General features: G+C 39.8%; 1 protein-coding gene across 1 annotated transcript in view; it reads right to left on the bottom strand.

The window, feature by feature from the left end:
* The window catches only part of PRKCI (protein kinase C iota), a 53459-nt gene extending 45271 nt beyond the window's left edge, over positions 1-8188 (bottom strand). The window contains exon 1 of the mRNA XM_072408093.1: positions 7980-8188. Within this exon, the coding sequence (XP_072264194.1) occupies positions 7980-8059 (80 nt within the window). The 5' untranslated portion in view covers positions 8060-8188. The remainder of the gene's footprint in view (positions 1-7979) is intronic.
* Between the last annotated feature and the right edge of the window lie 3584 nt (positions 8189-11772).

The following is an 11772-nucleotide window of genomic DNA, read 5'->3' as shown; positions in this document are numbered from 1 at the left end:
AAAAAAACATAAGTGTATTGTTAACCTATGTCTTGATGGTGGGTTTACATTAGTTTTACCAAGCTGCCCAGGTGCCTGGACCTGCTGTGATATTTGTAGGATAACGTGCCAGCTTCCTCCCTCGGCAATAAAATGCACTTCTGACTGCCTGAGGAGTTTGTTATTATCTCATATCAGTAATTGCAACAATGTTAAAAATTAGAAAAATCCAACATAGTAAAAGCAGGATTTCAGACTTTAAAACATACAATAAAAACCTGTCTCTCAACTCCCATATAGTTTTTCTACCTGCCTCTATCCCAAACCAAAGTCATCCACATCTGTTTCTAGAAGTAATAATGCCATGGAAAATATATTGGAACCGAGGGTAAACTTTGACTTTAATTTTGGCTTTAAAGAATTGTCTGTTTCAGGTTATTGAGGTTTAATTTAATTTAACAAGGTATGGCATATATATCCCAGGAATGCAAAAGACGTCACAATGATCAGCCTAAATCTAAAACGGCCTATCTGTGGTGATAAACTATAACGGAGGGAAAAGGTGCGGGAACCACATTTATGCATGTTTTATTATTAGGTGTAATGGTAGTAAGAGGAGAACTAGTAAATGTGTTGTCGTATGCAATGTTGGGTAGTAAAGCTTAGTCTTAGTGATATTAGGACGTAGTGTGGTATCTCTGGAAAAAAGAAAAGGTAGAAAAAGCATAAGAGAATCAGGCAACTGGACAGAAAAGTGGAAGGAGTTGGTCTTGGTGGTGGTAGCCAACTTACGTGGAACAAACAGATGACCCAACCACGCATAAAAGTAGAGAGTGGCCAAAGTCAACAGACAAATTTTAGCACATACCCAACATCTTCCATTTGATCTTAGAGAATATAGGTAAGGGTGTCCACAATAACTTGTTTTATTGCAGTAAATATAAAAGTGATTAGATAAAAAAGCCAATTGGTAAGATTTATATTAAAGAGAGCTGCCATATTTTCCTAAAACTGTATATTTTACCACTACCCAGAATCTCCTAACTTTGGAGCATTTCCATCAGATATAAAAATTGTATTCTTGGAGCGGCAACCTGTGAAACACATACTTGGGAATATTTTCACAGTCTATTTGGTACACTGCACAAGTAGAAGGTAGCTGGTTTCGATAAACCTTGGTGGATGAGCAGATTTGCTGCCAATAGTAGAATTAGCTTTTTACCCGATTTTTCAAGTAGTTATTGGATTTTCTATGGCATTTTTTTTTTACAAAAAAGGGTGGGGATTAAAAAAAACTGGAGATAGTTTAACTTTATCAAAAATATTTCTTTTTTTTTCGCTTAGCTTTGGAAAAAATAAACTTGCCAAGATGACTGGTAAATGCCACCACTGATGTTCATCTTGTCTCCCGTATGTTGGGTTTATGGTCAGACATTAGGTAATTGAATCATGAAACCTGAATTCATAGTCTTTAGCAAACCATGAGATGGCCCATTTATATTAAAAATGTGGTCCAGATAATAAGACATTTTTTTTTATAAGGAATTTCTTTCATGTTCCATGGACTTCGCATTTACTATCTCTCACACAGTAAAATAAAATATAGAGGACATAATATTATTCCTCTGCAGCCTGTCATTTCTCAGGTTCACAGCAGAAAAAGCAGTCATGCGAAACAATGGGCAGCTTTTATTTACCTTGAATTCTTAAGTTTGGTCTTTGAAAAAGTAATGGAAGGCAGATCACAGTGGTAATGAGATCACAAACAACTAAGTTCAATCATGAGTGAATAATTGAGAACAGGGTCAGAAAGCCTACATAATAAACCAGCTTACAAGGACACACAAAGATTTTACATTGTGGATCCCCATATATACATACAATCCTCAAACAGAAATACCAGGAAATGAGGAATATTTCTGGTTTTATACCGATGAGTGTGACTGCAGAACAGCGGACACACAAAATCCATAAAGTGAAGCTATACGCATTAAGATCTTTTAAACACAATCACACTTTTGTTTGGTTAGTTACCAGAGGTAATTGCGCATCAGCAGGGTCGGAAACATTGGAAAGGTCCCTAAGGCATAACTATAGGCAAATGTCTAAATACATATAAATGTATTATGTACTAATATCAATACTAAGATTCCATATAACAAGACTTAAAGGAAAGTACGTTGATCTGAAACACTCAGGTGTGCATTAAACACAATACTAAGGAGGAAAGACATCAGCAATGATAAATGAAGAAGCAATTGCTGCTGGGAAGAGTTATGAAGACATCATAAAGCACATCTACAACAGAAAGCCTGAAAAACAAAACATTCAAATTGCTGTAATGGCCCAAAGTTCAGACCTTAACCCAATTGAAACACTGTGGCAGGACCATAAGAGCCCACAAAACTATGGACAAAAGTATGGGCCAAAATTCCTCCAAAAAGTAATGAGATCTTTTAAAGCCATACAGAAAATGATTAGCCCAAGTTATTTCTGCTAAAAGTGGTTCTACAAGCAATGAATCAGTTATACACACAGCTTCTTCATTCCTGGTAAATAACGACACATGGAATGTGTTGTGTGGTGTTTTACAGGTCAGTCTATCACACTGTAGCACTTGAACAATGACAATGATGTTTTAAGTTCAGGTGTGGTAAACACAAATACCTGTTGTGAATCCACCCAAAAGCAATGCCTTCATATGCACTGGGATGTGTGGACCTACAGCAGCAAAATGCATCACAACACCTGTACAGATACACCTGTAAAGGTCCCCATAGCACAAGTAACTGTTGCCCAAAACTTCTGATAGTGGTTGGATTATGTTTGCCTATGGCTAATATTGCACCTTATGTGGCATAATCTTCAGAAATTTCAACCAGCATTTAATAGTAATCGCAATCAAACATACAGACATTTCTTTCAAATAAATACATCAAATTGCTGGTAGTGAGCTGACTCCGTCCATTTGATCTTTTCCACAACTAACAAGTAGTCCCGAAATGCCAATTTTACAACAAAGTGGTCACTGTCTGCCTTATGAAGAAGACCCTACATAACCCTAAATGTCAAATGATGTATTTACATGTGACTTTACACTAAAGATGGATCTCCAGGTGACACTACACGAAAGTCAGGATAAGGAACACTTTAATGCACTTCCGATATGTTGTACACTGAAGAAACAGCACCATTGGTCTGATCACTATAGAACCCTCATGGCTGAACTAAGGATAGCACTGTTGATCTATAGAGACGGGAGATGGGAAAAGGAAGGAGCAGTACCCTGATGCGCTCTCCCCTTCACTTGTATTACGATCGTTCGTCGTCAGTGGATCCACTAAGACAGTCGTTCAGATGAAGGACGAGCACTGTACACACGCAAGATCCTCGTCCGATATAAGCCCTGAGCCGATTATCAGATGAGAACCTTTGCACCTGTGTACATATCCTTACAGAGTTTGGGGTGCTGCAAATTTCATTTTTTTATTTGCAAGAATTAGGACTCCAGATGCATGGTAGGTTGGTAAACACAAACAGAAAAGGTAGAATTGGACACCAAACTACTGCCAGGAATGATACATACAGGCTTCTCGTTGTTTGATAGATAGTTGAAGAATTGACCACAGCATCCAGTTGATAGCTGTACCTTGTGCAGGGCAATGCCTGACTACAGAATATGTAGAACTCTTCTGTGTTTACCAGCATCAATCAACACCACTGAATGATTTAGAAAAAAGGAAAAAAATACAAGTAATGGTATTATAATACAATTATAATACAAGTATTATGCAGCTGTGTGCATTTGTATCAAATGCACCAAGAATATTTTAAATGCATTTACCTCACTTCATTTAATATATACATAAAAAGCACAAACAAATGGAATATCAGGCTCCTTAACAAGCTACTGCAACCACAGCAATGTGAAAGCGCCCAAAGGAAAACTTGTGGAACGTGAATGTGTATCTTTGGATAGTATTTTCATTGCTTGCTGCCAGTGTCCCTGCTGGGAGGTTCACCCTCTTTTATTTGTCCTGATGACAAGAACACGTTTGGAGTTATCATGGCAATAAGTTAGAGAAAATGCTGAAGTTGGGACAAGTTTGGGGAAAACTCTCTGTGGTTAAAATTTGTTTAGTTAAGTTTGGTACATTTTCTCTCATTTTCTGTTACATCTTCAGGACAGTAAGTGAAAGGAAATCTCCTCAGCAGGTTGCTTCCCTGATCTATTAAAAAACTGGCATACACTGTACGGAAAATCTAAATTCACAATCTTTATGTTATAACAAAAAATAAATAAAGAGGCTTCAGTCCAACTGTTAAGTTTGAATAAAGATACAACATGCACACTATCATTAACAAGTCATCAATTTGTAAAAGTATTGTTGATACCTCTACTTACATTCTGTGTAGAGGTTTTTGGTTGTTTTCACTACTTTAAGCTAAACACTGAAGAACTGCAATTGTAGCTTCCTGTGTGTAAGACAACTACATACCCCAAGATTTCTTGCATTGTGTATGAATGTAGGCGCTTACATGTGAAGTCTCAGCTCTCTACAGCGCAATGGCGTGGCTACAATTGAAGACATCCTGAATAGAGCAGTCATTGTAGCCACAAACATTAAAAATATTCAGTTCTCTGCAAAGAATATAAGCTCGTCATCAGACTAAATTAACAAATACAGGAATTAATCAATATGACATAAAACAAATAAAATGTGTTTTTTTTGACTATATGAACTCTTTAAATTGGATAGCTCATATGATCATCAATGTGATCTGGGGATCCAGCAATATGCAAATAACACTTAAACCTGTTTAAGAGCAGTTTAGCCAGGCTTAGGCTGGTATACAACATTTCAATGCAATATTGTAGCGAACATGCATAGTTGTAACACTAATATTTTAAATGGCACCCCAATACATTGTGTGAGGTGCCAGAAAAAAAATGATATTAAATGTGCCTATTTTTTCCATTTGTATAGAAGCAACAGGTGTGAAGTTGCACTTAAACCAAAGTTGAAAAAAAATCAATGTGTTTGGCCCGTAACAGCTTTGGAAAACAATGACTAACTATTGATTGACTGAGAAGACCAGTTCATTGTCTGTTTCAGGTAAAAAAATGCATGAAGCCTTTGTCTAGGAACACCTAAACCCACCCCAAAAACACAGAACAGTTTTAGGATGTAGCAGGGCAATAAAATACAGACTATGACTAATAAACTGCTGCTCTGCATGTTACAATTTGTAAAAGACAGGAACAATGCAAAGCTTTCCTGCTACAGACATGCACATCAGCAGGAGCCTGAAGAACAAGACCCACCAGTCTCTACTTCAGCATTCAACGCACAGTTCACCGAGGTCAACCTGGCAATGGGAATTCAGGTTTAAAGTGAAAGCAGAAAGAAATTTGTTTCAAATTTGATTTTTACCTACCTGATATAACGACTAAATTCAGAAGTGTGACCATAAATGCTCAAGACAAACAAATAACATTTAGCAAACAGCAACCCTTTGTATCCCCTGTGGGTGCAAGCTTTACACTCCTCATGTGTGATCTATTCCTCCAGCTCTGCTTAGTATCTGACAACACAAAGTGGCCTTGTGTATAGCAGGGGTGTCCACACACTTTTTTGGCTTGCGAGCTACTTTTAAAATGACCAAGTCAAAATGATCTACCAACAATAAATACTTGGACTTAACTTCTGTGCGCGGTAGAGTTTATTTTGAAAGGCAAGGCTCTGCAATTTACTCGCGTTGCCTTTGCGATCTACCGGTAGATCGCGTTCCACCTGTTGGGCACCCCTGGTGTATAGTATAGGGCAGGAGCACATGGCCATGTGTGCTATATACGTCCATAAGTTCTGGGATTGTTCTTCCCTCTATGTCCAGCTACAGGTTTAAAAACTAAGAACAGAATTCAGCTTTTATTGATAATAAAACAATATTGAAGCAGACTACTTTCAGCTTCACTGCACCTGAGCCAGCATACTATAAACATTTTCTTGTCCAGGTAGGAGATCTCTAAGAAACAGGTAACATCATACTGTGTCCAGCAGCCAAAAATTCATATTATAGAGACCACTACTTACATTGCACCTCACTTGTACTTGTCTGATGAGCAAACATTTAAAATCTAAATTCTACAGATGTCACTCATGGTATTCACACCACAAAGTTAGATTTACACTGTTACATGTGCATGGTGCACAATAAAGTAAAACATAAGTAGCTGTGAATGGGCCTCATACAGTTTTTGATTCATGCTAAACTGCAGCACAGATGTGCAGACCAAAAATGCTTGAGTTTTGATGCATGAAAACAGATATGTGAATAGGCCCTCATAGTAAAAGCCAAAACTTTTTATTGTTTTCTATGTCCCTGATGGATCCTCATTCATGTGTCTGGTGATCACTATCTCCAACGCACAAGGTGGTAGGAAATCCGGTATTTCTGAGATATCACAGAACAGAAAGGAAAATCTTTCTAAGGATAACTGTTCTAATAACAACTAAGGCATGATATCACCTTCCTATGGAGATATATCACCTTACTTTTTATTCTGTCTCTGGGACAGGAAGTGATTGAATCCTCCCCAACAAGACAGCAACACAAAACCAAAATCTGACCAAGGTCCTAACAATTCCTTATTCTTCAGAGGAAATAAAAGTCATACACTTTAAGCAGTGTTTCTACACCTTTGTACCATGGGGAAACCCTTGAAATAACTTTTGGGTAATCAGTAAACCCTATCAATAATTACTAGATCCACAGCTCACATAATATATATTATATTAGTGTGACAGTCAGTAGGAAGAATCTTCATACATTTCGTGCCAGTGGGAAAAATGTCATCCTTACATATTGCCAAAAAGATTATTGTCATTGATAATTAACCTCCCTGGGGGTCCTATTATAGCAGTTATTTTTTATGTCATAGCGGTACATTTGACTTTTAAAAATACTTATTTTAAATTTCCTGCCTGGTCTCGTCCCCCAGCCGCACGCTCACACATCCAATACACGCCCGGCATCTGTGTCCCCTGGCCTCGCGTCTCCAATGTTCACATGCCGGGGATGCAGATGCCGGGCGGGCATCGCTGGAGGATGCAGCGGACACATGGGGACTAGGTAAGCTTTCAAACTTTCAACAATTTACAACAATTCCATTTATAATTTCATCCCAAGTGTGGCTTTGGGTTACTGCTTTTGGTACTAAAAATGACCCCGAGCCACACTCAGGAATACCATCAGGGAGGGTAAACTGACCTGAGAGGCACAAAGCGCTCATTGCTGGAGGAACTCCTACCAACCTGTGGAGGAACACTGATATAACCAATCAGCAGAGTAAAAAGTCACATGTGACCTGAACATACACACCTACTATTGATAATGTATGGATCCCAGGTAATAAGTTGCTCCTTGTACAAGGAATAACAAGGTGCTCACACAACTATGGCTAAGTTGACCGAGTGGTTCCTGGACAGTCAGCGGGTGGGATGACAGCCAGCCACCCATCACCGCCATCCTACTGAAAACGAATTAGCATTGATAGGAAGTTGGTGGCAACCCTCCACCATTATTATTATTTTATAAACAGGATTTATATAGCGCCCACATATTACGCAGCATAGTACATTAAATATGGATCTTGCGATCAGCTGCGGTTAGGGAGCGGTGAATGGCTTACCGCCGTCCATATGAACTTAGCAGACAAATCGTACGGTATATATGAGTGATATACATATAAATGTATAGAAAAGTCATGAAGAAGTGCAGTCACCAGTCAGGACAATCATGCTGGCTATGCCTGTAAAGCCCTGAGAGATTTATCATTTCCAATGCAGCCCATTGTATAAGAACAGGATTACCTCCACCTACATCCATGTACTACCCCAGCTTATCCCAGAGAGCGGACTACATGTACCAGCCTGCCCCGAGCAGACATGAAAGGGCAGCGGCATGCACGGTGCAGCATTACCAGCCATACAACTCACCCCTTGAAATACGCCTTGACCCGGACCTGGTGGGACTGATCTGCTGGCTGGGACATGGTGCTGTCCCTCTGTGTCGGCATGTCCTGGCAATGTCCCGGTCAGTGTACGGCAGACAGCCCGGCAGAGAATACGAGCAGACCCTGCGGCCTCCCCCCGCCTTCTTCCTTATCCCGGTCCTGAGTCCCAGCACTGCCTGGAGGATCGCACCAACTCACACACATCCGGGGGAGGGCCAGCCCTGCCCTGCACTCAGCTCCACTACCGGGATAGGTAGAGGCAATCAGCATGTAATGCATCATCATACACAGCGCCCTGATCACATTCCACTCATCACAGCAACACCTCCATACACATGACATCATTACTATTCTTCTAAAGTCAGCTCTGTTACCCTACTGACTGGGTGAATCATTCACACCCTCAGGGCATTACCCAAGAACCAGGCGATTCACCTGATGTCCTAGGATGCCACAACAATGTGCTGGGCAATAGGCAATGTTTACCCCAATAATGAGGATCTCTTATCTTCTCTCTATTAGTATAATAAACAAACCAGTCAAAGTGTTCAATATTACTAATAGATGAACTCTTCCTATGTCCCAGTGCTATCCATTGCTTTGTTCTCAGTAATGTCTGAGGTCTATAGAACCCCTCCCTCTACGTTACATATATATAGTAATATATAGAGTAATTATAGAAGAGGTTCCCTGAAAGTTATATTAAGGGTCTAGAATCACAAGAAAGTAAAAATGAGTGAAAAGAAAACTAATGCAGTTACTATGCTGAAGAATGTTTTTAACTTTTTTTCCTTACTTCAAGTGAAACGCATGCATTGTGGGATCGGCACTCCTTATTTTCATTTTTACATTTTCAGGAGGATACGTCTTCCGCGCCCATGCGGAGTGCAAGATATGGTGACGTAAGCAGGAAGAGGAGAAAAGATGGCGACACCCGGAGGTTCTTCTTTGTTGGGACAGAAAGAATCCAGGATGGCAAGGGATGGGTGCAGGGATTGAGGGTCGTTTTTTTATTTTATAAATATGTGTCAGGATCTGAAGGCTAAGGCTCTGTACACACATGCCATTATTGTCTCATCTTTTATTCATCTTTCATGATTGTTTCCAGCAACAAAGAGTGACAGATGAAAGAACCAGTGCTGTACACACAACTCTGTTCTATGGAGGGGGAGAACGGGAAAGCAGCACCCTGGTGTTCTCCTCCCTTGACTTATTATTAGGGTCATTCCCAATTGGTTGTTTATAGATCTGTCCTGATGGATGAATGAACAACGTCAGGCGACTGCTGTACACATTCTCACCCGAGATGCGCACAACCCTTCATATTGGGCCGGAATTCTCTGACCTGTGTCCTAAGTCAGTAGTCCTAAGTATTTTCCATTGATACTCTACAGAAATGGCTCACCTTCAACCTCCCCACCCCCACCTCCTGACCTGAACCATACCATTGGTATGTATCACTCCCCTTCTTTGATCTGCTGCCAGACATTGTTGTTACTTACAACCCACCGCTGCTATCAGTGGGTCATCAACAATATGGCAGCAGAGGGTGATGGTTCTAATATGCCAGCAGAGAACATTGTGATATTTTTCAGTATGGGCAGTTTGCCTACATTATGGGTGTGATCAATTCTCATCGTGGAATGTTTGAAAAGTGTATGTAAGTAAAAAATGTCATCAACCTTTTTTTTTTGTATGTTTTTTGTACAGTAAGAGTCAATGGGAACAGAGATAAGACTCATATGATGTGTATCCCAATTTGGTGCATTTACTCTAATTTTCTATCTATATAGAAAGTCTGTGCTAAAGACAGTGTCATGCACAGGTCAGTGATCATGGCACCCAGCAGGACAGGCACTTGGACACCCCCAACATGTAACTGGTCAGGTAGGGTAACCAGTGGTACAGGCATTAAATTCAGTTCTGGAAAAGGAGGGCCCAACAAGCCTACAGGTTTTTATGACTGGTAAAGATAAGAATGCAATGGGTGGCACCTTCCAGAGGCTACTACTATTTCTGTAGAGTAAACTTGATGGCTATCAACTCCCGATCCCTGCTGTCATACTTCCTTTCAGTGAGATTTCACTTTCAGGTGAATAGGAGACATGGTACAGGAGTGCCTTGGGGCTTCATGGTCAGGATAAAAAGCTGTGTCTGCCACATTGTCAGAGGTGTCTTCCACAGGATGAATAAGAAAGACAAACTAGGGAGCTTGAGAATGAGTGCCAAGGTTAACAATCGTTCCAATCTGATTGGTCCTCAGGGGACAGGTTACATCAAAAATAGTAAAATTAGTTATTTATGAACTTGCCACAGAAGCTGGCAAACCCAACAAAAACTCTGGTCTCAATTGTTGTCAGTACAGGCCAGCCAATTCAAAGCTGCAGTTACCTTCTAGAGATGATGAGACTAAGGAACTGGATGGTATCTCTTTCAAATTTGATGGCTTTAAATTAGTACCCATAGATTTCAATCCATAGGCACAGACAGGTCCCAGGGCTTACTTGACATGAATTCAGTCTAGAGAAGGGGAAAAGATCCATTTTTTAATTGAACATAAATTAGGTAATTAAAAACTGTGCTTGCAGACTGCAATAAAAGAATGACTTTGATATTACGGACAATCGTAGCTTTGTGTGTTATATCCCCAAAAAGAGTCACGTGCAGTTTGGTCTATGCTAGGGTGCATCCAATGTCCATTTTAACACCATTTGTTAAAACTTTACCTTTAAAGTACACTGCACATAAACATTTGCTTTTAAATCCCTGGGATAACTTTTTCTTGCAGTTGTCATTTTCCTATGTCAATAATGTGTCTCTTTATCTGTTAGATAAATTCTTCTAATTTCTCTAATACTAATTTTTTCAAAGTCACTGAAAAAAGACAGTGTTCACTGGTTTAGGCATGCTTTTTTGAGATCACTGTAACCTTAAACATCATATTTGTGCACAACGAATGTTGCTAAGGACAGAATATTGTCTTTAAAGCTGCAGATCCATCAATAGGTAACTGTAAGAAAAATTGTAGATGTCAGCTGTATTGTATTGAGGTCCTAAACCCAGAACACTTAATAAAGAAATAGTGGCCACCTGTGGTGTGCCATGCAGACCCATGTAAGGACTCTTCTTGCCTTCTGACAGTAGAAAAACCTGTTGATTCACATGGCTTCTTTGTATGTTGTGTCCATTGTTATATCACTTTTTGTGAAGTTGACAATGCTTTGCTACTCTGCAAAACTGGCACATTTATGATAGGTCATGTGAGATTTTAAATGTGCCAACAATAGAGCAATGCCATATTAGAACCAAGCAGAGATCCTGACATTAACACTTGGAACTGTATAGCACTTTATTCATGTAAATTGTTTTCAGTACCCTATGTACTAAAAACTTAGTCCAATAGCCTTGGTACATTTATATAAGAGCCAATTACAGCAGAGTTTCCCATACTCAGATATATGTGATGCTAAAGCAGGGCTGTGCAGTGTCTCAGTCAGAAGCGCTCAGCTTTAAATTGCCTTATCAAGCAAATAAACATTGCAAGTCTGTGATTGCTGGTAACTAGAGGTGTGTTTGGGGAATATACTCTTGTCCCTGTCCCCACCCTATCCAGTTCATGGATGCCTGTCCACCCTGTCCCTTTTTCGTTTTATTTCCTTTGCCATTCCATCCTCACCCCCTCCCTATTTAATTCTTTACTGTCTCCACCCCATCCCTATTCAATTCCTTAACATTTCTACCAAATTCCTATCTGTTCCCACCCTCTCCATTTCAAC

This window comes from Pyxicephalus adspersus, chromosome 4, assembly GCF_032062135.1.
Source record: "Pyxicephalus adspersus chromosome 4, UCB_Pads_2.0, whole genome shotgun sequence".
In the NCBI taxonomy this organism is placed as follows: Eukaryota; Metazoa; Chordata; class Amphibia; order Anura; family Pyxicephalidae; genus Pyxicephalus; species Pyxicephalus adspersus.
The sequence above is the reverse complement of the archived record's forward strand: the minus strand, read 5'-3'. Positions and strand labels throughout refer to the sequence as shown.